We start from the raw sequence: 27750 nt of genomic DNA on the forward strand, positions 1-27750 counted from the left end.
CCCATAAGCCTGGCTTGTTGCCACTTCACATTCTGTAACATCACACAGCAGTGTATATAAATCAACCTGGATTGCATGTACAAAAGCATATTCTCTGTGCTAATTCCATTTGAAAAAGAACCTTTCTCTGGGACTTCAAATGTCTCAGGGAAAAATGATTTTGACCCACAGGCATTTTTTCTGCCTGACTGCAGCCTATTGCTTATTTGCTCTTTCTACAGCCAAGAGTCAACAACCTTAAAACAATCAAATATAGTTCACACAAGGACAACTCACAAGGGATTGACCTGTTCTCTACTGAGGCTAATACTCACCATCGCTCTGCTCAAACCAAGTATTAGAAAAAGAAAGAATGAAATTGAATTTATCAGGGCAAACAGGGAAGATTTGTCTTTAAACAGTCCAAGTTCTGCAGGGCAAATAACAACCATCACCGAGATGATTACAGCCATGGATATATGGAGCATCTAATGTATTAAGGAGCAGATCAGCATCCCACCCATTTTGAATTCTCAGTGATGCTGCCACTTCTGCTTTTCCACTGCAAGATGCAGAAAAGGAGCATTTGCTAATGTATGCATAGATAGATGCTACAGTCACAGTATGAGAAAAATTTTCACCTGAGCTCACCTCCCTCTCGTGAAGGAGCAAGTACCACCAATATTTAATCTACAAATTATAAGAACATTAAGAGTAAGGATGATAAATGAAAGCTAGTTTCCCCATCAGTACTTTATATTGTTACTATCCTAGCTTAACTTATAAATATTTTAATCTTTATTATTTCTTCATTTTGTGAAGTAGATAAAATTAGTGATAATTTTATTGAACTTCTGTAGACTTGTTTCCATTTAGTTTTAATGAACCTAAATTAAACATCTGTTTAGTTCTAAGTATTCTCCCTCTCTACAAGGGAGTCAACAGTGAAATCGCATTCCTACCAAGACTCAGGCACCCTTTGAGACACACACACTTATTCACATAAATATGCACATATAGAGAGTACACTCACAAATGCACTCACTGCTTACACTTAAACCATGGCACAATCTTATCTACTGCATGCAGCTGGTTATAACATGAACAGGACTAAAGTTATCTGACTACTGACTTTCTATTTCAGCTAAAACAGCAGGTCAACGTTAAGTGAGAAGAAAAGCAGATGGGGATAGATGTTTTTAGACAGGTCCATTAAGGGATATCAGAGTCCAGGATGCAGCCATAGCCTCCAACCCTAATGGAAGACTGACAACACGTGGCATATTCCAGGACAAACATCAACCTGCACTTCCTCCTGCTCCATATTCTAAACCAAAGCCCCCACTGCTACAGACATAACACTTGACCGGACAATCCTTCCCTCTGATCCAGGACAACCACTGCTAAGTCCTCTGTAGATCAAGTCTGTCCTCAGGAGGCAGAGCTGTATGTCAGGGCAAACGCGCTCCTCAGCTACATGCATTAATCCTCGTGACAATAAATTCAACAAAAATGGCCTGCTCTCATCCACTTAGGTCTCACCTTCTATGAGGCAGGACATTCAGCTCTCAAGGCACGCATGAACTCCTCCTCCATTAAATGTGGCTTTTTGAGTCACTGCGAGCAGAGCTTTCAAGACAAATAGGCTTAAAACCAGAAAAAAGTTTAGCTATAATTTGTTAGTTTAGGCTTAAGGGCAGACAGAACACCATAAATACCACAAATGAGCAACACCACCTCCGTCCAGTTTCCACCAACTGGCACCAAAGAGCACTTAACTCACAAAAACCTTTCCTCCAAAATTTATTGAAATTGCTCAGTTAAGTGGGTTCCCTCTGTGCAAAGAGGTGCAAGGATCTGATCCAACATTTACAAACCAGAAGGATATAGCTGCCAAAGGCAAGCTGGCTTACTTCTTTTAACTGACTTGGTCATCTGAATCTCCTTTTCAAAGGAGATCAATCTCCTTTGTACTGTACTGATACCAGATGTGTTTGCATTAAGTTTAATTTTCAGTCCCCTGCATGGCCATATGGAAGACTCCAAAAAGGAGGAAATACAGGTGACCACCACCCTGCCTGTGGATTCTGGCTCAAAAGTCCATGCCAACAGGTGTGGGGTCGCATTTTTACACTTTGTGGCAGAACACTGATCAGATTTGCACAAGTGCTTTCCCCAAAAAACCATCCTTACACTATAAACTCTGGATAACATGTTCTTTCTCTCGATGGCCTTGCATGTATGTGCTCTACAAGAAAAGAACTGATTAGCATTTCAGCACATTTCCCAAATATATCAGAAGTGTATTTCCATTTCTATCTGGTTTTGGGGTTTGTTTGCGTGGGGGTTTTGGGGGTTTGTTTTTGTTTGTTTGGTTGGTTTGGTTTGGTTTTTTTTTTACAGTCACTGTTAATAGTTATTTTCATTGAGGATGAGGACAATCTTTCCAACTAGTCAACAAATAACTGCGCAAACACAAACATGCCAATGTAGGAAATGCTATAGAAAGCATGTTTTGGTTCCACTCTTTCATCCCTGTGCTTTATGACCAATATCTACTCTATTGCCTCCACAACAGCCAAACAGGATGCTTTGTAACAAATTTACAGTTCACCTTGCATCCTTATTAAGCTGCAAGTACATGTGTAATCCAACATGTATGTATTATGCTTTATGCCCTCAGACATGTCCCCAGAAAAGAGCGCGGAGATAAGCTGCTGATGTCAGTGGTCTTGAACAGATTCAACATAATGCCAACTTCTTCTGAATTGTATTTTACAAGATTTTCCCCAGATACATGTATTAATTTAAACTTCTTATTTACCAGTTCAGACTTTTCTATAAAAATAATCAAACAGAAGGACCAAGCAAACACCATAAATAAAAACTTTAGAGACTTGTCTTTCAATAGCTTTTTGCTTAACCTGCATATATTCAGATGTCAGAAAGTACAGCTCTCAAACTGCAAGTACGCTGCCAGTATACAGTTGGCCTCAAAATGTAGCAGCGACTTTAATTCACAAGTTCCCATTTCTTCAGGAAAAAGGAGGTAATTTTTTAATTTGTAGCACTCCCTCTCAGTTAGCAGCTTCAGTACTCTAGGCATTATCACCCAAGTATTCCTCCAACATCAACATCACTGAAGTGCAGAACCCTACAGTCAGAATATCTATATTGAAAACAATACACAACAAATATTCCTTTTATAACACATACACTTCTATTGCCAAACCTGTCAATCCTCCAAGGATTAGTAGGGGTCATATATATATAAAAAAAAAAAGGCTTCTTTATCAGCTGAAAAGTCAACCAAACATCCAAAAGATATGATTCATGACATCTTGTGGTTTTCTGATGTAAGCCACAGTAGTCAGAACTGTATATATAGACACCAGCCATTCAACCAACACCATCATTGGAGCCAGCTGACTTCGTCTGATCCACTGACCAGCTGTTCAACATGCAATCCAAAGGTAATACAGATGCTTTAATTTTTACCTAGACTAAATTTCATAACAAAAATCATTTGGGGTATGGCTGTAGACTGCATGACTGTGAAGGGGAAGGAAAAACTTTTTTTCCACAGTGACAGTGGTCACTGTGCACTGGCATAGGTTGCTCAGAGAGGTTGTGGATTCTCCATCCTGGGATATGCTCAAAACCTGACTGGACAGTCCTGGACAACTTGCTCTAGCTGACACTGTTTGAGCATGTCTGGGGAATGGACTGAATCTCCAGAGGTCCCTGCCAACCTCAACCATTCTGTGAGTCTGAAAAAAGACCACATTACAAGAACTACTCAGAAATACCAATGCTCTGCTGCTAGGCCTGTTGCTTAAAACAAAAAATTGCAAAAGGCTTCTATAAACATTGTTAGGAAAGAATAAAATTAAGGAGAGGTAAAATCAAAGACAAAAATAATGAGAAGTAAAATTCTGGCAAGATCTCAAAGCACAGACAAGGCAGCAGGAAGCAGAAGCATAGCAAGCTTTATTCCATAATGACTTATCCTGACCATGTACATGAGATGACAGTTAAGGTCACACCACAAGCCATACTCAACCAGGAACAGCTTCAACTATCTGATTTTCCTTTCTCTCTACACAGAGAAGAGCCATACTCCCCCCAGGTCTTTCCTTTTGCCAAAACCAGGACACTATAACTCTTTGTTTTCAATCTGCTTCACAGGACTCTCTCTCAAAATGCAATTCCTGTTGCTTTCTTGTGTCCTGAGCATGGTTCTCACTGTTGCGAACGCAGTAAGTACTGAAGAAGAAACTAGACGGACATCCAATGTGAGAAATGTTAACATTGTAAACTGGAAACCACATGCTTTTAAACTAACACAGCAGCCTTAAAAATACTCATGTTTGGTACAGGCCTAAACTTATTTATGTTATTACCATTCTAGATTCTCAACTTATTATTGAGCCCTCCTTAAACTTTAAAGAAAAAAGAAATTGTAAGCACTGGTAACAAGGTCATACCCAGCCCAACAACAGGGCCTTTATTTTCTCCATTAGCTATTTCAGCTGACAGTGTTGCAGACATTGAAGATTAGTAAGTTCCCTTTGTAGAACTATCTTTGCTTCCTAACAGGAAAAGAAAAAAATCAAAACTAAAATGAAGTACTCAATTTTTAATTTTTTTTTAAAGACATAAAAGCAGGAGGAATTATACCCTACTCTAAAAGAAAATTAATTCTTTTTCTACAGGATAGCAGCAGTGAGAGCAGCAGTGATAGCAGCAGTGAAATCTCCAATTCATACAGTGTAGAGAAGGTAAGTCTTTTCTTTGTAAAGAGAATCTCACTAATTTTTACTTTTGTATTTAACTGGGGATTTTGGCACCGAACAGGAAAATACTGACACAAGATGACTTTCTTTTCATAGACATCAAATGTTTTCGTGAACACTGGCGATTGTGCCTTTGGATGCCAAAACCAGGAAGCTGACGCGCAAGCTCAAGTCTGAGGTAACGGAACTGGCTGGTAGTACAATGGGACATAAGTTTGCAGGAAGCTCTAGTCCATCAGAGATATTGAGAGAGTGGGTTCTGAATGACAAACTACCACAGAAGGGAGCTGGGGAGGGACTGAGATTTATCTTTGAAGCTCGAAGACAGTAATCCACTTTGCTTTCTAATAGCAGACACGCATTCTATGGGGTAACTGTTTTTTTTAATACAAAACCCCTCTATTTCTTCAGCTTGAAAAGAGGTTACAAACTTTCTCAAAATTCTGCTGCTGTTCCTTAGATATTATTTGAATATTTGTCTGGGTATCCTAATCCTTGGGGATAGATCATAGAATCATAGAATGCTTTGGGTTGGAAGGGACCTTGAGAGATCATCGAGCCCAACCCCCCCTGCAGTAAGCAGGGATTGAACCTGTGAACTTGGCGTTATTAGCACCGTGTTCTAACCAACTGAGATGATCTCTTAGATATTTTTAAAGTAGTAGTTTCGGATAAGTTAGAGACACAACATGTAGGGCTGAAAAATAATACTTTCCAACACATCTAACTTGCATCAATATACAAGCTAACATCACCCATATAAAGAAGTTAACCATTTTCCAGAAGATTTGCTTACTTACAAACTTTCAATATTGTAATTATGCAATAAATTTCAGGACGCAAATAAGCATCAAGACCTGATTAGTAAGGTACTGGGATATGCATAAATTAATTGCATTCTGTACAGCATACTGTCTAAGATCTAACACTCCAACGGAAAATTGCCTAACCAGAAAGCTTTCCTGGAAACATGACAATAAAAAAAAATACAGCCAAGTCCACTTAGCCTGTCAAAAAAAGGCTTTAACATGAGACCAGTGAGGACTGAAAAGATTCTTTACAGAAATTTTGCTTTCCAGGAATAACACACTGGCTATGGAAACGGTGCAGTTTTTCTATCTCATCGAGTATGGTACTTTCAGAATTGAAATTATTTTCTTCTGTTTTCAGCTTTAGTACTGTAAATTATGTTAAGCACTTCATATGTAAAGAGTAACATTAAAAAAAAAAATCACACTATTTTGACATGCCACAGTATAGTCACCCTTGTTCACAGCTATGAGCAGCTGCACATTCACCTCCCATGAACTGAAGGGTCTGCTCTTGTGGTCAAGCTTTCAAAACCCAACTACACTGCTAGAGGCCTGCTCTGCATTAATATATTAACTGCACATTAAACTAATTAACTACTATTAATTCTAACCTGCCATTCTCTTCTTACTCTGCAGAGTCCTGGAAAACTATGGATGTATCCTACAGAACACCGTTGCTTCTAGATAATCTTCAACTTCCTACAGCTCCTTCCTAACTTTTCTCACCAGTGCACTGGAAACTGAGGATAAGTAACAACCAAGTCCTGTTTCACATGCCCACCTCTGAAGTCAGTGTGGGTATAGTGCACAGCTCTCTCAAACCTTGTCTGATTACTTGTTAGGCTTGAATAAATGCTAAGCATCAGATTTCTTAGTTGTCTTCATCTTTTCTTAAGAAAAAAACATACCCAAGTCATTTCAGTGATCCTGTTTCCAAAGACCAGGTATAGAAAGGCAAGGGAACTCCTGAAGCTGGCTACTGCCTTTTGTCTATTCTGGGTTTCACAGGTTATCTCAGGTCTTGATCTGGCCCTACCAGATATTACCCAGTCTCCATACTATGCTCAGAACAGATTAATCAAAATCGTTTCTGCATAAGGAACCACTAGATTTGAAGAAAGATTTTTGTGTAAACCAAGTCTATGAAAGCTTCTACTGCAACAGAAAGCATTTATGCTGTTTTAGTAAGGCCACAGAAGAAATCAATGTGCAGGAAGAGGTGAGCAAGAATTTAAACAAAAATTAATAACTCTTAGCATTACTTTTTTCTTTGAAAGGAACATACTAATAACTCTACAAGGTTGCCAGGGTTCCCCACATAAATGCTAATTAGCTAATTGGGAGGAAGGGGTAGTGTCGAAAAGGAGCAAGCCATAAAATCATTCATTAGTTAAGCAGGATGTGGCCAACAGTCTCAACGATGCATGAGCATGTCACAGTACTGTTGCACAAGGTAATTCCAGACCATGACATTCAGCAACCTACTTCAACATATGGCTCAAAATTCATTGAGATCCCCTCCCCAGGTCTCAACCACAACTTTTAGCTGTTACTGTCACCAACTCTTGACACTATTACACAATTAAGAACAATTACCCCTTGATTAAAAACACAGGGTGAAATGTCAGCAACTATTGTGCAGCTCTTGTTAACAGCATAAATGCCACAGAAGGCCCACATCAGTCTCCTGACTGCAAGTTACTCACATTACCTAAACTGTAAAAAACCACCACAATTTACAAGATTATACTTTAAGGCTGCTCTTCCCAATGATCCTGTTTATGACAGAGTCTTCCCAACAGCTGTATTACCATGAGCAGTGGGAAGAGAAGAACCTTGAAAGGTTCTTCTTGTTGAGGTTCAACAAGGCCAAGTGCCAGGTCCTGCACTCGGGTCACAACAACCCCATGCAATGCTACAGGCTTGGGGAGGAGTGGCTGGAAAGCTGCCTGGCTGAAAAGGACCTGGGCGTGTTGGTCAACAGCTGGCTGAACATGAGCCAGCACTGTGCCCAGGTGGCCAAGGCGGCCAACAGCATCCTGGCTCATATCAGACATAGTGTGGCCAGCAGGAGCAGGGAAGTGATTGTCCCCCTGTACTCAGCACTGGTGAGGCCACACCTGGAATACTGTGTCCAGTTTTGGGCCTCTCAGTACAAGAAGGACATTGAGTTGCTGGAGTGTGTCCAGCGAAGGGCAACAAAGCTGGCGAAGGGTCTGGAGCACAGGCCTTATGAGGAGCGGCTGAGGGAACAGGGGTCATTTAGCCTAGAGAGGAAGAGCCTGAGGGAAGACTTTATCACTCTCTACAGCTGCCTGAAAGGAGGTTGTAGTGAGGTGGGTGTTGGGCTCTTCTCCCAAGTAGCTAGTGATAGGACGAGAGGAAATGGCCTCAAGCTGCGTCAGGGGAGGTTTAGATTGGATATTAGGAAAAATTTTTTCACAGAAAGAGTGGTCAAGCATTGGAACAGGCTGCCCAGAGAAGTGGTGGAGTCACCATCCCTGGAGTGTTCAAAAAATGTGCAGATGTACCACTTTAGGACATGGTTTAGTAGGCATGGTGGTGTTGGGTTGATGGTTGGACTGATGATCTTAGAGGTCCTTTCCAACCTTAATGAATCCTAGTTTTTACTCTCATTAAAAAAATAATCCAGCCACCAAGGCAGGAAACATGAAATTAATTATTACTCTACCCTCAGCTGGTTTAGTGGTGGACTTGGTAGTATTAGGTTAATGGTTGGACTGGATGATCTTAAAGGTCTTTTCCAACCTAAATGATTCTATGATTCTATGAAATCCAGCTCCAAAAATCAGTCATCAAGTTACATCCTCCAACAGTTACCTTTTTAGACAGAGGTGCTGTCAGACATTCAGATGTGAATACCATCCATACTGTAAACTAGAAAGCAATTAAGTGTGAAAACTAATCTCTCAAAATACAAAATCACTGAAAAGACGTGTTAAGTGTAACAACTCAGAAAAGAAACTTCACTTTATTATGCAGCACTTAAGTCATTATTTGGGTTATCATCCTAAAAGTCTCACATGCCTTAAGGATTCATACTCCTGACAAGAAATCAGTGCAAAAATACAGAACCAAAGTGAACAGCCTCTGAACTACAACCAGTCAGAATCCCAGTGTTGTCATGCAAATCTGCAGATACTATGAAAACAATGAAGACAAAGCAAAACAAGGTAACAGCTCCGCATTCATCTCATTTCACACTAAGAAATCAAAAGAAGCTATCTGAAGTCTCTGAAAAAGCCTCTATTTATTACTGCCAAGTGTTTTTGCCAGCTGAAATTCACAGAATTTTCACTGAATTTCCACTGAAAAGGACAATGCCATCTGTTTCAAAGCTGGGAAATGTATTCTCCCCTTGGCGTCCGTTGGTTCCTCATTTATATCGCTCACAGCACTCAGGACCAGGATCCTCACTCCAGTGGGCTCCCCATTTCTCAGTCACAAGCTTAATGAAGTAGCTGTGACTTGCATACAGCTTGAGCTTGTCACTGATGTCAATCCACTTCACTACTCCAGCATCATCACCTGCTTCCAGAGGCAAATTATCCATTGTCTCACCTGTGCATAAAACAAGAGTTAGGACATACTATTGCATCATCTTTCCTGTTTTTTCTTCTCACATTTGATCAGTTCTGCCCTTCCACATGGCTCCTCCACAAGTAGCAACCTTCAACTGGTTCTCAGAGAGAAGCCAATTAAGTTGCTCACTCATTCTATGCCAGAAACCTTTTTCACACTTGCACTACTTTAAGGCAACTCTGAGTGGCAGAGGTGGTGTTAACTCCTTGTCACCACTCCTAGGGTACCATGAGCAGCATGACAAGTTACTAGAAATCATTATGACATGTACTCACTACTGCAAGTTTAGTCTGTCCCTCTGCCTTGATTTTTGTTTGTTTGGCTATCGTTTGACTGCTTCCTTTCTCAGGTACTATTCTATAGGACAGACTAAATTCTGAGGCTTATATATGCTTATGGAAAACCAGAACAATTACAATTTTAGTAGGCCCCAAAATCAAAAATAGTACTTAAGGAGGGACACAGAAAAGCTTCCGAATTGCTCTCCAAAGTTTCTTACTCTGTTTCCAAAAAATGTCCCAGGACTTCACAGACAACAACCAAAGAAATGCTTTTAAAAGTATTACAAAATGTGTATTAGAAACAAAGACCAAAGGAACAGTATCTTCACTGTTTCTAGGGGCCGATAAATTAAGCACGTCACAGTGACATGTGAAACTTCACCACTGGTATCTACTACCCGAAACACAGTGGAAATATCACTATATGAAGTCTCTGTCTTGAACAAGTCAGAGACACCTAGACTGATTTATCTTAAAAGGTGAGTGGTGAGAATCCAAGATAACGGATCAATCTAAGAACTAGCAATATATGCCCATTCCTAATGATTTATAGAAGTAAAATAAAGTCCAACAATTACTCTGACAGAGTAAACGAGATGAAAGGTCTCAGAGCAATTACAATACCAAAGCAATAAATGCAGTGAAAATCTGCCAGCGGCTAGAGGCAGTGCTCCTGAAGCACACACTAGCTACTAAAGGAAAAATAGCAAAAGAAACAGACTATACTTCCACCCCAGACTCATTAAAAAGGGAAATTAAACCAACTCAAGATAAATACAGTGACAAGAAGGAACCCTTGTCCAATGTTCAAACTCCATACAAAGGCACATGGTCCATAGCTTAGAACTAGCTAACGAATAAATAATTTTCAGGCAAAGTCCATATGTTCCTTATTTCAAGACTGACAGAAACCAAAGGCGAATGACAGTTGTCATGGCTGAACATCTTAGGAGACAAGAGACCCAAGACACACATCATTTTTAGTCCAATGTTTTACACCTGACTTGCATGCTCCCCCAATTTCATTGCCAATCTCAGCCCAACATACGTCCCAATTTCAAACCAACATATAGAGTAAAAGGCAACTAAGAGCACACGTGGAGATACCCACCGGTTTCGTCATGATAGTTCACAGCCTCCGTCTCCATCCAGGCATTATCAGTGTTACGAGGGTCATCCACGTATCCTCTGTACACCTAAGGCCCCAAACAAACCAAAACCAAGCTCAGTGTCACAACAAAAAAGGTGGAATCAATAAGATGATTTTTTTCTTCCCCTCCAATACATTTGCCCTTACAGAGTTTTCAGTAGTCCTTTCCATTTCCTACACCATAACAACCTGAGCGTCACAGCTTATTTTCATTTCAGCTACACTTCTTCAGGTTCCGTGCAGCTGTGAGTTACATGCATAGCTCAAGAGGCTATCGCAAGAGACACAGAGCTCACCACAAAGTGTTCCTGGCTGAACAGCTTGTGGAGTTGCTTTTCCAATTCTGCTTTCTCCTCAGGCAACTTCTGCAAAGAGTTCAAGGCCTCCTCCCCAAATTCTCGCTTCAGGGTAGCACTAATCTTCTCCCCTGGGTCCACCATCCCCTTGGAGGGGGGAAAAGAAAAAAAAAAAGGTGACTATCCCTCAGATTCCACTTGTTTTTACTCCCCTTTGACTAGCTGTTAGTATATTACATCCACCTGCATCATACTCTGGACACAGGAGGAACTTTACACTTAGTTGTAAAGAGTGAGCACGCACATCCTTCAAAACCTGCAACAGATTAAATTGTGCCTGCATTAAGCAAAAGACATGGTCAGTATTAAATACGAATACCACCTTGCAACACAGAAACAGCAGAAGGCATACCAGCTGATGCTTGGGCAAGGCTAGTTTACGGAGCATTTCTCCTCACCTCTGCAACACAAGGTCATTCATCACACTTTTCACACACATGCCAGTTATTGCCTCATGGCCTTACCAGAGGGAAAATGTCTACTGTCTCTGGAGCTTTGCTCTTACCCCTGGAATGGCCCACTCCCCACAGTCTCTCCTCTTGATAGCTACGAACTGTAAGATGTTTTTGCCAGTAACTGGATGAACAACTTTATTGCCACTTCCATCCCTCTTCCACCTGCAGCAAACAACAAACAAGAACATGCTTTGCTGCTTCTTGACACAAGGGCCTGGGAGAGGAACAGCAAGGCGCCCGTGCTGTCACCCGTGTGGGGGCAAACAAAGCGGAGAAAGAACAGTCACGGGGGGGACCAATGGATGCCATCCGGCAAGATGGCAACCAAGGGCAAAGCACCGAGTTTTTCACACACCTCCACCAACTGTGTTTTCCTCAGCCAAAAGGGCAGAAACTGCCCAAGAGCCACATTTATGTAGCCACGCTGATAGCAGCAGCTCCTCTGGGAGCGACGTCCAGCACATCCTATCAGCTGCAGCGCTTGCCAAGCTGCACTTGTGTCTGCCCGTAACGAGAGGATAAGCATGCCTTCTGCTAGAACAGAACATACATGCAGGCTGCAAAACCTCCAAACGGCTCACCCAGCACCAGCACAAGGCCACAAACCATTGCCTTCAGTAAAGAATTAAGAACTACCTACAGTTAAAGCAAAAAGCTATGTAAACCAAGACAAAATAAAAACAGCTTTTCCTTTACTTTCAAGGAAACAACTCAGTAACATTGGCAGCTTTCTGAAAAGGGGAAGAAGTAAAATGCATTAGGATGATTTTCACAATGGTTCTATCTTCAGCATGGCACTTCCTAGCTTCCACCTTTGTTAACGACACAATCTTTTCTGAATGCTTTCTTTGTGTTAAAGTAGTTAGCATGTACACACAGATCCTGCTGGCAAAAGCACCACTAAAACAGAGCATACATTGACACAAAAAAAAAAAAAAAAAAGAGAGAGAAGCCTAACCCCACCACCTCCTCTAATATACTAGGCCAACCTAGTATTTCTTACAGAGCCAAAGGAGGCACACTGCTTTTTTTTTTTTTTTTTTTTTTTCAGTTGAGTCATTATGACAGAAAAACCTATTCCTGCAATTTATCATGCCCCATCTAAGGCCTTTTGGCATATCACATATACAGTATTGAAGTATCACGTAAATCTTTCAGTTTTTAATTCATTACTGAAGATTATTTGTATAATGTATTTCTATTGAATTACACTTCCTGGGCTGTTTTTTTTTTAAAAAAAAATCTGCTCCTCAGCATTTCAGAAGTGATTGCTTGTCATTAGCAGTGAGTCCTTACTCTTTTCCAGAGACAAAGACTAAAAAATTATGAAATTCATGTTCCGCATGTCTATATATCTCTCCATTCAGACACCCATATCTGAATGGGCTTAGACACAGAGGAAAACACACAAAAAGCCCATGAAAAGTAATAGCCTGTCCAGAGATGCACAGAAAAAGCAAAATGCATGGGTTTTTTTGCTCTACTGCAGGGCACCTTTCAGTCACCTATCCCTTACCTAGTTACAACAGGATCAGCAGCATGGTTTGGTCCCCAGCGCCCTAACAATCCTCTGCCTGTGAGGCCAGTCCTTCCCACCGGATTTCTGAAATAAGTGGCACAGTACATTAAATATATTTACTTCCCCACATTCAAAATATGTTCCAAGTATTCTAAAAAAGCAGCTTTAAAGAAGCTTAAATAACAACAAAGGAAAGGATAGCTACATACATTCAGTGCCACCATATGTTTTAAAGAGCAAGAGAGAAAAAGCATGGTTTTCTCCTTCATCAACCTCTTTTCATGTTTGATAGTACAGGGAAAGGAAATATACAAAATGGCTTTGGCATTTCCCAGATCTTGTGCCCTGAGATACTCCTGATCAAGCATTATTCTCATTGTGCACCCAGCCTTGTCTGAAAATGGTATCTAGTTTCCAAGACTATAGATGCATAGAGCATTCAATTATGTACAAATGGCAGAAAGAAAAGAAATTATTTTTAGGTGAGATTACCCATCTGTGCTATGCCAGAATTTGTCAATGGAAGGAAACACTTCCACTCCGCCATAGCATGCAAGTGGTACAAAAGCTTCAGAGCCCAACACCTGGTCAAACTGTGGCAACAATTAATTCAACAGACCCTACTATTAACAGTGTTAGACCATATCTGACTCCAGTGTGACCACAACTTTCTGCTGTAGTAGTACTGGCTAACCTCTTAGTGCCTCTCTGCCACAGCCTTCTTCCAGAAAGAACTCTCTGGCCCTGAAGCATCATTTTTCCTGTCTCTAGGGGAGACTGTCTTGATTTTGTTCTAGCAGATACAATATATCAAAACCAACAGACCTGTAAGAGCTATGAAATGAATATGCAAACAAAAAATACCACCACACTCACCGGGGCCTCCCATTTTCAACCACATAGAAACCATTCAGACTCTTCCTCTCCACTTCTCCATCTCTCTCATTGAATTTGGGAGAAAAACCTTTATTGCTGTATGGAAAAAAATAATTTAATAAAGACAAGTTATAAAATGCAAAACACCCTCTGCCCCACATAAGCTTGAAGGCCAACCACCAGATTGGCAACACCCATTTGACCAATGAGCAGTTTTTACCAGAACTTAAGTTGCAGGCCCTCCCTTTTCTATTGAAGGCTATAAAGTCTCAAACTTTACTGAGGACAGTCTTCCTGTATTTAGTTCTGCAGACATAAGTGTGCCCCTCTAAAGTATTTAACATTGCATCTCTCTAGATTTTCACTTAGACAAAGCGTTTCAAAGGTGTCCTTGTTAAGGTTAGAGAACATAGAAGGACATTATCCATTGATAAAACCAAGAAGATTTTTCTAATTAAAAAAATGGAGCAAAATTTTTTATTAGATATGATTTATCAGTTACAAGCTGATAATCACCAATTTTCAAATTAGCTTAATATCAATCTCCTATGTGCACATCTGAAATCTGGTAGAGAAGCAGCTGTCTACAGAAGTGTTACTTCCTTTCTGAAAAGCAATTCCTCTCAAACCATCACAGGTTTCAAACTACTGACTAGCTTCTTCCACACACAATTCATTTGGGAAGTTACACTAATACCTAAAAGATTACTCTGCATATTCAAGTATTACCAACAGCTACTAAGAGATTATCTGACACTTTCCCAACTATGCCTTGGCATAGCAGCCCTATGGAGTCTGAGGAGTAGTATGCCTTGCAATAGGCAAAATACTAAACCAAATTAAGAACAAATAGAAGGACATGTTCATGCAGCAATGGGAAAAAAGGAAATTAAGGCTGAAACCTCAAGTGCCATTATCTTCTGATCTTTCTACACAGATGTGCATACACAGGAATCACCATTTCACATCATCACAAGTTACCGTAGATGCATGCATCTAACTTTCTAGCCAAGAAGCATACCGAATTCCTTGAGAGGAGAATATATTCAGAGAATCAATAAAAATGAATACACACATTCACAAAAAAAGAATTACAATCATGCATTCAACCTGTCACACTTCTGGAGTCAGAGCACTCAAGAACTGCAACTCTACTTTAATTCTTTTCTCATCTTGTATTCAATCCATGAACAAACAAGTATATTATGAAAATGTTCTCCCAAATTCTTAAGGGGAATTAGGAGATTTTTACTTAGCTCACAACACAGAGAAGAAGCACTACACAGCACCAACAGCTGTCCATTATTCCAATTAACACTACTCTTATCTCATTCACCAGCTCAGTAAAATCATCTGCCAAAGACCTTCACAGCTAACCCAAACCATTCACTTCGCTAACCACCATTTTTGTAGGTCTTGACTTTCACCCGTGACTGCAGAATCACATATCACTTAAGCTGATGATCTTACTAACTCTGCTGAGTTAATAGCTGATCGCTATTTCCTGCTTCCACATTCACAGGAGAAGAGCCACGATTTCCCCTCACTTGATTTGGGGATCTGCCCAACTGGGTCCAGCCAAAACAGACATCGCAGTGTACTCCACAGGATTATAATCTTTCCACTCAATCAGCCAGCCCACTTTATCTTCAGGAACTAGGCTACGCTCAACTTGTGATCCTGGATACGGGGAGGTGAGAGCTTTGCTGTGGTAGGACTTAACATTATAAGTGTTGGACATGTTAAGATGAAGATGGGACCAACAGTTCGCAGACGAGTTACTGAAAGAAAAAAAAGAAAAAAGCACCTAATTAATTAGGCTTTAACCCTGTTATTTAATCCTGGATCTGCACAATACATTATAGCAAGCGGAACAGACCAGGCTTTTTCCACAAAACAGCTCTCAGTAATATATTATTGCTTCCTTCAGACATCATGCAAATGTATGCCTGGACCAACAAATTCTGAATTTTACCATCAGCTTCTTGAAGTAGAAGAGTACTCTACTAGACACACATGAAGATTTCATAGCATGACTGAGAAGCTGAGAACTAGAACTACCATTCCGGATTGTGTGGAACACTGACCAGTTATTAATCACACAGAAGGAACACCTCAAAGGCATTTACCATAAATGCAGCAGGAAGGCCTGCTTGAGCATTAAATCTCCATGTGGGCATTTCATCAACAATCCAACCCAGCTTTATAAGAGTCCTGCTCTCACATCCAATGGTAGACCAGGTAAGAGCAAAAATGAAATATCCAAAGGGCTGAGCAACACAGCTCTACAAGTTGCTGTGACCACCAAAATATCATATTGTGCAATACCAAGCAGGATAACACATACCTTGTTTTTCAATTCCAAAGAAGGCTAGAACTATCAAACTAGTTAAAAGAAAAAAAATACTTGAGACCTCTAGTGATTTTATTTTGTCATGGGGTTTTGGGAGCTGAAAGATCAGTCAACAGTAAAATACTTAACAGCAGACTGGATTACAGTACCTTGGAAGATCACCAGCTCTTAAAAATTCTATACAGATTTCCTTTAACACACAAAGCAGCCTTCCTGTACTCAATTTTTTTTTTAACTATTACAGAAATATAGAGGATTACTCTAGATAAGAGGCTCAAAGCTCAGCAAGGGGCTATAACCTACAAGAGTACTCTAAAAACAAGATATTTGTAAGTTCTTAGTGACAACTTTTTTTTTTTTTAAATCCATAAACAATCACTTCCAGCATATAAGGAAATATATCACCTCTGCAAAAATGCATCCAGGTATTAACAACTTAACATCTGAGCAAGGTGATGATGGGACCTATGATCCCAATGAGATAAAAAAGAAAAAAGCAACTCATACATTAAGTATTAACCCTGCTATTTGAACCCAGATATGAATATTAGATTATAACTAGCAGAACAGGCCAAGCTTTTTCAAAACCAGCAGTTCCAGTTCTAAACTCCTCACTCATGCTTATGAAATCTTCAGGTGTATCTAGGAGAGTAGGTTCTGCTTCACACTGTAGCTGAGAATTCCTTGGTCACAGTTACAGCATGAGTGTGCTGTCACTTTCACTGCTGAGGTGATGTTCTCAAGAGCACAATTCAACTCATGAACCACTTGAGGCTCATAAAAATCTTTAACAGCGATAGGGAAAACGGCTTGGAAAAGGGTGCCAACCTCCACGCGCAGATTGATGCTACATCGCTTTTGTATTTTTCAATAACTGCATCAGTTTAAAGGACAGCCTGATTTTTGTTTCTGCCACGTCCAAAAGGGACGCCCTCAGCTACACAGCACATCCCATGCCAAGCTCCCCCTCAGCTGGCAGGGGGTGGCGGGGCAGCCCTGAGATCTCGGACAAAGCCGTGAGGCAGCTGCTCCCTCGAGAACAGGGCACCACCTCCACGGGGCCAAAGGCCAGCAGAGGCGGCGACCCAGGCGGGCCCCCAGGCTCGGCAGCACCGCCGCTGGCCTCAGCACCGCGCAGCTTCACCATCAGCAGGCCACGGTACCTGAGGGGCGGGCGGCGCTGGAGAACACACCGGGCAGGCTGGGTGGACAGCGCAACAGTGACAGAAAACACGGCGACTGCCCGAGCGAAACCGGACGCCGTCACCGCGCCGGCGAGGAGGAGCATCAACGCCACCACCGACCCCGCCTTCGGCAGGAGGAACCGCCGCTTGCAGCTCCGGAGAGCTGGGCCCGGGCCCGGACCCAGGCCTGAGATGCGGCCGCTGGACCGGCTAGGCGAGGCAGCCCGCTCGGAGCCGCCGCCGCCGCCCGAGCCCCGGCCGGAAGCCGGCGGGGCCCCCCCGAGCGCCGCCCGCCGCGCCGAACCCCCCGCCCCACGCCGCAGCCAGCGGCCCTCTTTATAAGCTCGCCTCTCATTGGCCGGAGCGCCACCAATCGCGAGCGCCTCCAGCCCACGGGCTTCTCCCCTCCCGTGGACACGCCCCCTCACGGGCCGCCGCTGTCCGATTGGTTGCTGCGCCCCTCGGAGGTGTGGCCGGGCGCGGGGCAGGCGGGGCCGTTAGCAGCCACCGCCCCCGAGCCCCGATCGCGGCGCGGCCCCGGCGATCGCGATCCCCGCGATTCACCACGCCCCGCGCGGCGAGGGGAGCCGGGCGCCCGGCTGTGGCGAGCCGGGGAGGGCCGCGGCTCGGGGGTGGCTCTGCCGGGGCAGGGTCCCGTGACTGACAGGGCGAGCGGTGCGTGCTCCGGCGGGCCGCGGGCCGCCCCCTGGCGGCGGTGGAGGGGAGCGCCCCCCGCGCAGCCCCACCGCGCCCGGTCGCACCGCACCCGGGCCCGCCCCGCTCCCGCCACGGCCCCGGCCCCGGCCCCGGCCCCGGCCCGCTGTGCTGCCGTCAGACGTTGCGGGGCCCTGCTCAGTCAAGCAGTCAGAGGAGTTTCACAAAAACAATGAATCCGCTTCTGGATTTCCTCCTGGTTTTGGCTACGCTCATCTACTCCTACTTAGAGGCCTTTGTGAAGCTTTTTGTCCCTGCGAAGAGAAAGTCCGTCGCTGGAGAGCTGGTTCTCATCACGGGTGCCGGCCACGGCGTAGGGAGAGCAACTGCCTTCGAGTTCGCCAAGCGTCAAAGCAGGCTGGTTCTGTGGGACATCAATAAGGTAACGGTACAGTTCATGTCTTCACTCCTTAAGCTCCGAGGCCTCTGGGGTGTTGATAGCCTAAGAAGGGCTGCCTACAAATTGCATCCCCGTCCCCTCCTTCCACGCCCGCTCCCATCGGCTCAGGGTCAGCTCGCTGACTGGGACGCTGGGTGCCAGCGGAGGGTTTGGCCCCACTTGCACCGGAGGACGTAGGTGTCAGGGTCCCACAGCTACTCAGCGCTAATCACCGAGGTAGCATGCCCAGCACGCCAGAGAGTACCTGCAAGAGGGAACGCAGCCGTCAGCAAGCTGCTGTTGGAACTGCTGCCGAGGCTGGCAGAAAAAAGCACGCTGAGGCCAGAAGCCTGTTTCTACAGAGAAGCAGGTTTACCTTCTGCTCGCTGTCTCTCTAGCCTCAGATATGTTGCGTACGTTGCTGGAAGTCGTGTGTCTACTCATATCGACAGGCATCGCTGCGTTGAGCCGCGTGTGAGCCCTGCTGCCCTCTGGCGCATTCACACGTGTAGATGGCACCTTGCTAACCCTTTACGCTAGCCCAGACTCTTTATTTCAGCTAATTTGACTAGAGTGCAAAGAGCCCTTGGCAAGGGGAGGAGGATGGACAGAGACAAACACGCAGAACGTCGTTCGGTAGGGATCAAGGCAAAGTGCTGTGCGTAGGAGCGATGGGCTGTGCAGAGGGGGCGAGTGGCTGGGCAGCAGTGCGCGGGAAAGGCTTCTGACACAGTGGATCAGAAACTGCAGAGGAGTCCATCGCGTCATCCTGAAGCTGCCTAAAAAAACCAACCCACCACAACCAGAAAAAGACAGGCCTAGCATAGGGGGATGTGTAAATAGGGGAGATATTATGGAATATTTCAGTGTCCGTTTATGCTACCCATTATGGCTGAGACTTTGTGTGTGCTTGTGTTCGAGAATCACATCCATGTTCTTCAAAAAAGGTGTGAGCTGGGGCAGGGACGGGGGCCGGACGGCGGTACAATTCACAGTGTCCCGATGCGTAAAGGGATACTGCCAAGTAGAGTTTTGTCTGCGTTCACTGGAACGGAGGAAGAAGGAAAACACTTAGCTTAATAGCAAGTGAGTGAGCTTTGCTGCTGGGAAAAAAGTATTGTAAGGATGGAGAAAAGCAAGCATTGAAATACATTGCCAAGGGAGGCAGTGGATCCTGAAGGTTTTAAGAACGATTTAGGTGATGGTAGAGGGTCAGACTCAGCATGACCCTGTTGATCCTGCTTTGAGGCTTTTGAGACGGGCTTACTATTTCTTTCACTCTACTATAAAAGATGGACATCACCAGGTGCTCTTCACACTGTCAAAAGGCAGTCTTCTGTCATAGGAGCAGATGTTCAGACCCAGGATGTGAACTGCTATAACACTTTGCACTTGGTTATTACTGAGAAAAGCTGCCATTGTTTCCCGGGAGCAGTGCTTGGGATTTGGCATTCATCTGGGAATCGCGGTTTCAGTCCTTCACCGAGACAGGCAATGTCCATAAATGCATCCTAAGGGAGCATCTCTTCCTTTCTGGCAGTCACTCCACACAGGCCTGAAATTTCAGGTGGGAACACTCGTCCTCCTACAGACCCCGGCTACAGCTCTTTCCCTGGGTAGCCATGAACTGTTCAGGGGCTTGGCAGCAGTTAGGCAATCAGGAGAAATCTTCGGGCTCTAACTGGTCTGACGCGGTGCCCGAGCAGCAACACGTGGGCAGGGTATGGTTGCGCACGTGTGTGTCTTTCTCTTCTGCATCTTACAGCACGGTGTTGAGGACACGGCAGCAGAATGCGAAAGACTGGGAGCCACTGTTCAAGCCTTCGTGGTGGACTGCAGCAAAAGGGAGGAAATCTACAACGCTGCAGAGAAGGTAGGAGAGCAGGGGCACGTCCAAAGGCTTATCCAAATATGCTTGATTTTCAGAAAAGTCAGGAAAACAAGGGAGGAGTTATTGTACGGAAATTGTGCAAGCCCTTGCAATCTCCCCACTTCTTGCTGCTTTCTGTACAGAGAGTGAAGCAGCACTTCCCAGATCGCAGCCAGTCATCCTCTTTTGTGAGGCTCCGGCGTACCGCGCCTCATTGCCGAGTTTGCTCTTTAGACTTCCAGCCCCTGAAGGAATTTCTGCCTTTCAGTTTTCTGAGCAGCTCACAGACAACACGGGGGACATCTGAAACATTTTATTGTAAAGGATACGGTCCAGCTGGCTCAAAACAAGCCCGTACGTCCATAGTCCCAGCTGTGACTACCCAGAGCATACTGTGTCTGCGGAAGACTGGCAGCAATTCAGGGAGAAGCATCAGATCTAAGCCAGATTTCATGGTACTACTGCACATTTCCTACCACATCTGGAAATGCGGTGCGATCTTCCTAAAGAAACAACACTAAGATGTAAATTAACTGTCACTCATCTTCCACAGCCTTGCATTTTTTTGGCAATGAATGACACACATCTTTCTGGTTTGTTTCTGTCCAAAAGGTGAAAAAGGAAATTGGGGATGTCTCCATCCTGGTGAATAACGCTGGTGTGATTACAACTGCCGACCTGCTCTCGACTCAGGACCACCAGATTGAAAGAATGTTTGAAGTCAACATTCTTGCTCACATGTGGGTAAGTGCCACTACCATCTTGCCATGTTTTTTGGGGAGCGTTGTTGAGGAGACACATTTAGACTAACAATTATTTTTAGCTACCGGTGAATTACAAAAGCGCCTTTTGGGCATGCATAGCACAGTGGCACCCAGCTAGACTGACTGTTAGGAAACTCAATTAACCTCTTGCTGATCTGAGCCTGGCCCAGTGTTTTCATTCTCTCTTTTCTCTGCGTGAGCCAGGCACCGACGGCCTCATCTGCAGCAGGGGTTGGTCTCTGTTATAGGGGTATTAGGGTTCCTCATGGCATCGGGCAGTTTGGGCACCCGCAGCTGAGCACCGAGACCCTGCAAGTGGAAGCCAGCCAGCCAAAAAATAGGAAGCAATGGTTTTATCGGTTGCCCTGCTCGAAAGGCAGCCAGCACGTGGCCCGGATGGCCAGGCAGGGCGGGCAGAGCAGGCGAGGGCCAGCCCTGCATCTCCCAGCACAGCCCGGCCGCAGGGCGTAGCGAGGCCCGGCCCCTCCCTGACTGCACCCACCAGCCCGGCCGATCTCCCTTGGCGCTCTTCCCCTCGCCGTTTGTTCCTCTTTGCCGTGCCACCGCCTTCGCCCCTGCTCCTTGAGCTACTTCCGAGCCCGTCTACCATCAGTCCTGCCTCTCCTCGTGATCTGTGCCTCTCCCACCTCTCTGCGGACCTTCTCCCAGCAGGCTGAGTGGAGGTAACACAGCTGGGCCCTATGGGAGCTGGGCCTGGGGTCCCTGGCCCGCCCGCAGCTGACCCGGGGGTAGGGCAGCTGCCGGCAGGGGTTACAGAGCGGGAGGGTTTCAGCTGTAAAGGACTTGTTGTCTGCGGCAGAAGAGAAGAGATGCTGCGGACTGAGGAGCGTTGTATTGTGCGTGCTGGGGTGAGACGCTGGTAGCGTTGGCGCTGACACCTGAAACCTAAAAAGCAGCATAGGAAAGATGTGAGAATCAGCTCCTGTTTCTAGCCGACTTCCTGAAACATTCCCGTGTGGAAAACAGGTTGCCAACTGTACCAGCTGAATGGTGAACGGGTATCTCTGTGGCTCTTGGAATCTGAGGTGCTGTGCAGCACATAGCATTAGCGACAGCATTAGTTGCTTAATGAATGATCGTCAGGGTGTCACTGTTGAATATGCTTAAGAAAACATTGTTCTTTTCTCCCTTTCCTCCCCCCGCGTTTTTGCCTCTTGGTTTAAATGACTTTCAAGACCACAAGAGCTTTTCTGCCAACCATGATGAACAACAACCACGGTCACATTGTCACAGTGGCTTCGGCAGCAGGTCATTTTGTAACGTCTTTCATGGTGGCTTATTGGTAAGTGATTTTAAAATCAGCTCTCTCCATTTGCTTGTTTTTAATTGCATCTTCTCCATCAGCAACCACAGAGTAACCAAAATAATCCTCCCACTGAATACGGTACGTCCAAAGGATGGTGCAAAGGAGACAAAAAGCACAACAGCCAGCACTTCAGGATGCCTGGACGTTCCCGCCAATTCACTTATTAGCTCTGACTGAATTGGGAGCAATGCTTGTATGAAGGAAGAGTCATGTGACACATCAACTAATGCAAGCTTCTCCTTTTTTCTCTCCCTCACTGATCCAGACTTTTGCTTAGCAAAAAAGGTATCCTCCTCCCTGCTCGTTCTTAGAAAGTAGCACTCCTGTGAGTTGTTGTGGTGTTGTCAAGTAAACCCCTAATGAGTAGCTTTTGATCTTTCTACCACTGTGGCAGTGACTAGTGTATAGAAAGACTTCTGCCATCATGAGATAAAATGGCTTTTTGACTGTAAAATTACCTTTCAGAAGGTAAAAACACGATAACATGTTGTGAGCAACCTAACCGATGCAACTGAGAGGGCGGTGCATTGCCTCTTTCTGCTAGAAGCATTGGATCACGGTGCACAAACAGAAAAACTGTTGGATTGCATATTGTTGTTCTGCGTCAGATCTAGCCCTCTATAATAGCAGCTCCAGGCAGAGCGGTCTTCCCCTGGGAGCGCTCCTTCTTAGAGAGTCACTCACTGTTGGCAATGTGAGAACTCCCCAGCCAGGGATTTTACTGGCATTACACTGTCCAAATCAATAGCAGTTGATAAACCGATTCTCTGGTTCCACTTTCTTTTGGAGTTGACTTACACTCCTGGCCTGCACAAGTTCCTGTGGCAGTACATTCCTCAGCTTTTGCACGCATAGCGCTCCTCGATTTCAAAACTCACACGCAAATGTCAGGTGACACTCCTGTGTGGTGTGAGAAACAGTGGAAGGTTGTTCTCCTTTTCTGCTCTGCCCACCCTTCTCAATTTTAGAGATTCAGGCTGCATTCCTTCTAAGAATCTTCTCACGTGGGAAAAACCAGGAAGTCCATTGATGGATGCACATTTGTTATCATTTTCTAAGAATTCCTGACATTTGTCTGTCTGTTCACCACTAAGGCAGCTTTTTCTGAAAGACACCTGCTCTGCATGCCACAATTATGTCCCCAAGCAGCAATATCTAATGCAGCACTACAGTCTGGCACAGGGAAAGCTAGAATTAGTCTCTGCCCTGCCTCTCGGCTAGATTGCGCTTTATTTTTTGCCTCCTAGTCAGTACTGTGTGATGTTTTAGGCCGTTTCCAGTTGTAGAAAGCTAGAAATAGTATCTCTGCCTTCTCATTTGTGCTTTTTCCCTTCGTGCAGTTCAAGCAAGTTTGCTGCGGTTGGATTTCATAAAGCTCTGACAGAGGAGCTGTCTACCCTGGGAAAGGACGGAATAAAAACATCGTGTCTTTGTCCAGTTTTTATAAACACTGGATTTGTCAAAAACCCCAGTACAAGGTAACTACCAAAACTCTGCCTTCCTGTCCTCCTTTCTTTGCATCAAGGCGCTCCATATTAACCCCCGCTTTAGGCCTTGTATTCCAACTGACTATATAAAAACAGTATATAAAATGGGCTAAAGAAAATCTGCAGTGTCATTGAACCCACATAATGGTAGTGTTTGTGCATGTGTGAAGCATCCTACATCAGCTGGTACCACCCCTGTTTTACCACCGTAGCTCCAACATGTATGCTTTCCTGTGTAGGCTTGGAAAGATATTGGAGGTTGACGAAGTTGTAGAGGCCCTGATGGAAGGAATACTGACCAACCAGAAAATGATTTTTGTTCCATCACATCTAAGCATTGCTCTACTTTCCGTAATGTAAGTAGCACAAGAAAAAAAAAAAGGCGGGGGAAGGGGGGAAGGACACATATCAATGCTAACTACCTGAGTATACAACCCTCAAACTTGTACCATCTGATTCAAGATTAAGTTTTATTTTATGAGGAACTGCATTTTGTATAATATGTATTTTGCAAAGATATGGTTTGGCAGCACCAAACCCTGGAATGACAGCTGGACAGCAGAAGTTCACATTCAACCCAGTTTAATTTATTTTGTATTATCTTCAGTGTTTGACATCACTATACTCAGTTACTTAGCAGTCCAGATTTGACATCAGTATGCCTGTAGTAATTAGATAATGTGTAACTGTCTGCAAGACAGAGTATTATTTTTTAAACAGTCAACCATCTGAAATATTTTAGTATGAGAAGAGCACGTAACAAGGTAATGAAATAGCAGTGGTTCTTCTAGTGACAACATTTAACAACCATTTGTGCTGCTGGCAGCGCAAACTTCTGCCTGTTGCCACCTAAGAGCAGGAGGAGCTGGATGACAAGGGCTCTCCCTTTTCTGAAGAACCTCAGTTTAGAGTTAGTGACAACAGCAGACATCATCCACAGAAAGAGTTTCTTGAGCCCTCTCATAGGTCCTTTTGATCCACTTTCTGGAGCTAACTGTTCTCAGTGAAGAACTCAATTGCTCTATAGGGATAGATAGGGAAGGAGAGGGAGAACAAGAAAACACTGTTTCTTCACAGATCACCACTTCCCCTGGGCTTGCAAATAACAGTTTCTCTGAACCAGCATCGTTCCAGAAAGAGCCGAGGACCTGCTGCTTATTAGTGTTTGTTTCCTCATGTCAACACCAAAGACTGAGGTCTCAGAGGCTGGGAAAGTTGCTTCCAAAGGGCTCTACTGCTTCTCTCTGCAACGTAAAGCAAGATTTGTCCTCTCATACATCTTTAATATCCAGTGTAGCTGCTCTGATGAAGAGGCGATCTTACCAGAGCTCAGGTTCCAAACCTAGAATTTACATCAGAACAACTAAGTTAACTTTTCTCTTAACTTCTACAGTATCTTATGAAACACCTGGTAATATCTTGTTTGCAAAACCTAACACCAGACAGTGGGTAAAAGATTTCAAGTCTTTTTGCATCTCTTAAGAGCTGCATGCTGACAGTGCAAGTCTGCAGAAGCATAGACAAGTCAAACCTAATGCTGTCAAAGCCCTTAGGATAACACTTTGCTTTTTTGTCTTAACTTGGGGCAGAGGGACACAAAGAGACATGACTCATAAGAGAAGAAATCCTAGGAGAGGAAACTGCACCTCAGTTTTAACATCTCATCGTTCCATAGGCCTGCTACTTTTCAGAGCACAAAACACTCTATACACAGCTATCTCTGTTCAGTATTGAACCTTCTTGGATCCTGCAGCAATATTGCAACCCAAATACTGCCCAGTGGGTACCCAACCTTGGAACTATCATAAAAGCACATGGGTGGGATTGGAGTTAAACTAGACAGAGATTGATGAAGACTATGTATTCTTTGGAAATAATGCCCAGTTTAAAACTTAATCTCAGTCTGTGTGTGTACGCTTCCACTCCCAAACCAGCTCTTCCCTCACCTGTGGTGCTGCTTTTTCCCATAATTTAAGTTTCTTATCTCACATTTAATTTCACCTTATTATCTCTTTCAGGTTGTTTCCAGAACGTGCGTTGGCTGTTCTGAAAAAGCTGACCGATGCCAAGTTTGATGCAGTCATTGGGCAGAGAAGCACTCAGTGAAAAGTGAAAATTAATTCTCATTTCCCAGTGGCACGAGTAAAAACAGAACATGTGCTAAGCATAGTTCAGCTGGTTTGATTCAGAGCAGAACTAAGACAGATGCTTCCAGGCCGCCATTTCCAAGCACACTTAAGGGTTTATCCCACACCTGCAGCAGGGACATACACATCTCTAGAAGTGTAAAGAGCTGCTTTGGCTGTACGTCGCATCACCTCTAACTCCTGGTGCAGACAGAAATTCCTGCAAAGCCCATCTTTGGGACAGCACAGCTGCCTACTGAGGTAGATGAAGTACTAGTGAGGTACTGAGGTGGGAGGCCTCTTTCACCACAATTTATCTTTTTAAATTTAAAAAAAAAATGTGCTCTAATGGACACTCACAGTTTTGTGTGCTTTTGTAGTGAGTACCTGAAATAATACCACATTATTTGTAATGTTATACCTAATTATATCGATTATCAATTATGCATTAGCACCATCAACACTCCTTATTCCAAATAAATACAGTTCTCTAACCCAAAGGTGTGTCTCGGCAATGAAAATGGTAACCAGGTCCGAGCAAGGACAACGGAGCAGGTGCTGCAATGCTGAAAGGGTCAGCCAGAGTCTGCCGACCAGCAGGCCAGGCTGCAGGGACGAGGCAGGTCCCCAGTCACACCGGGAAGCCACATCAGGGTCAGCAAGGTCCAGGGCCAGGCACGGCACGCCGGCAGCGCAGCCCATGCAAGGGCCGGGGCCAAGGGCAGGGCTTAAACACGCGCGCCAGGCCAGGGGGCAGAGGGTGCACGGGGGAAGGCTCCAGCTGAGCCTTCTCACAGCTCCTCATCACAAGCCAGCGGCCTGCCCTGACCAGGAGGTTAAACCCCGCGAGGTCTTCGGCCTGTGGTACAAGAGAGACAGCGCCCGATCAAACACGGGTCAAAGACCCCTTCAGAGCACAGATTATCTTTCCGCCTGCTTGCACAACCCCTGACTGCGCCAGGCACTTGCTGGCTCGCAGCCGTCCAGGGGAGGCCTGAACACGCTGCCACCTTTGGCACAGCTGGAAATGGGTGGCTTCCAGTAGAATCCATCCCGCTCACCTGGGCGTTTCATGTTGCTCTGTGAACTGAGGCTCTTCAGAAAAGGGAGAGCCCTTGTCATCTAGCTCCTCCTGCTCTTGAGTGGGAAGAGGTATAAGTTTGTGCTGCTGACAGTACAAATGGCTGCTAAATGACACAAAAATGGTTTCCTTTTTGCTCATGTAACATTCATGTCACAGGGCATTCAGGGTGTGTCAAAGCCCAAGTTCCCAGCTTGGGACCTTTTGCTTCATAGTGCAAAATTCCTGTAGCCAACAAAGAAAAAGAAAGAAACGGTTTGCAAAATTCAGGCATCAAAAAAATTTAAAAGCTAATTAAAGAATACTTAGGCATGCTTTCTATTTAAAACCAACGCCAAATGGCTTGCTTTGTGCTGGCCCTGCTTTTTTTTTTTTGTTTTTTTGGAGCTGCCTATTGCCCTCTTGCTAAAATGACAGTCCTGTCACATATGCGAGACACTGGAAGCTAGAGCACATCTGTTTGGCTTTTTATTATGTTCACTTTCACCTATTCTTACCTAGTAAGGAGTCAAAGGGTCTAAAAATACAGATGCTTCAAAAGCCCTGTCAGAGGGAGCAGCATAGTGGCCAAAAGGTTTGTTCTTAACACTGGAGCCTAAAGGCTAAATCAGTACTTTGTTAATTTGTAGGCATTTGAC

General features: G+C 44.4%; 2 protein-coding genes across 3 annotated transcripts; one reads left to right on the forward strand and one right to left on the reverse strand.

Annotated features, from left to right (window-relative positions):
• Positions 1 to 8573: 8573 nt before the first annotated feature.
• NUDT9 (nudix hydrolase 9) lies at positions 8574 to 17468 on the reverse strand. Its single transcript, XM_075709083.1, has 8 exons — positions 17344 to 17468; positions 15375 to 15608; positions 13828 to 13923; positions 12949 to 13035; positions 11483 to 11594; positions 10918 to 11064; positions 10583 to 10667; positions 8574 to 9169 (listed from the first exon to the last, which is right to left on the reverse strand). Exons 1-8 carry the CDS (start codon positions 17466 to 17468, stop codon positions 8985 to 8987), a joined length of 1071 nt encoding a protein of 356 aa, XP_075565198.1. The 3' UTR covers positions 8574 to 8984.
• A 767-nt stretch (positions 17469 to 18235) lies between these two features.
• LOC142593407 (estradiol 17-beta-dehydrogenase 11-like) lies at positions 18236 to 26479 on the forward strand. Of its 2 annotated transcripts, XM_075708828.1 has the most exons (7): positions 18236 to 18460; positions 20223 to 20330; positions 20940 to 21071; positions 22288 to 22394; positions 23759 to 23896; positions 24145 to 24261; positions 25924 to 26479. In XM_075708828.1, the coding sequence occupies exons 1-7, from the start codon at positions 18251 to 18253 to the stop codon at positions 26009 to 26011; spliced, it is 900 nt and encodes a 299-aa protein (XP_075564943.1). In that variant the 5' UTR covers positions 18236 to 18250; the 3' UTR covers positions 26012 to 26479. The 2 variants fall into 2 exon arrangements, with proteins under 2 accessions (XP_075564943.1, XP_075564942.1); XM_075708827.1 differs by lacking the exon at positions 24145 to 24261 and having other exon boundaries at positions 18239 to 18460.
• Positions 26480 to 27750: the final 1271 nt, after the last annotated feature.

The sequence above is a fragment of the Pelecanus crispus genome, chromosome 4, assembly GCF_030463565.1.
Source record: "Pelecanus crispus isolate bPelCri1 chromosome 4, bPelCri1.pri, whole genome shotgun sequence".
Classification (NCBI taxonomy): domain Eukaryota; kingdom Metazoa; phylum Chordata; class Aves; order Pelecaniformes; family Pelecanidae; genus Pelecanus; species Pelecanus crispus.

Coding starts and splice junctions, on each gene's coding strand:
- NUDT9 (XM_075709083.1), bottom strand. CDS start 17,468: ATGCTCCTCCTCGCCGGCGCGGTGACGGCGTCCGGTTTCGCTCGGGCA. Junction 15,609..17,343: donor CAGCGCCGCCCGCCCCTCAG/GTACCGTGGCCT, acceptor TTTTTCTTTCAG/TAACTCGTCTGCGAACTGTT. Junction 11,065..11,482: donor GGGAGTGGGCCATTCCAGGG/GTAAGAGCAAAG, acceptor CCCCCCTCCAAG/GGGATGGTGGACCCAGGGGA.
- LOC142593407 (XM_075708828.1), top strand. CDS start 18,251: ATGAATCCGCTTCTGGATTTCCTCCTGGTTTTGGCTACGCTCATCTAC. Junction 18,461..20,222: donor TTCTGTGGGACATCAATAAG/GTAACGGTACAG, acceptor TGCATCTTACAG/CACGGTGTTGAGGACACGGC. Junction 23,897..24,144: donor GTCAAAAACCCCAGTACAAG/GTAACTACCAAA, acceptor TTTCCTGTGTAG/GCTTGGAAAGATATTGGAGG.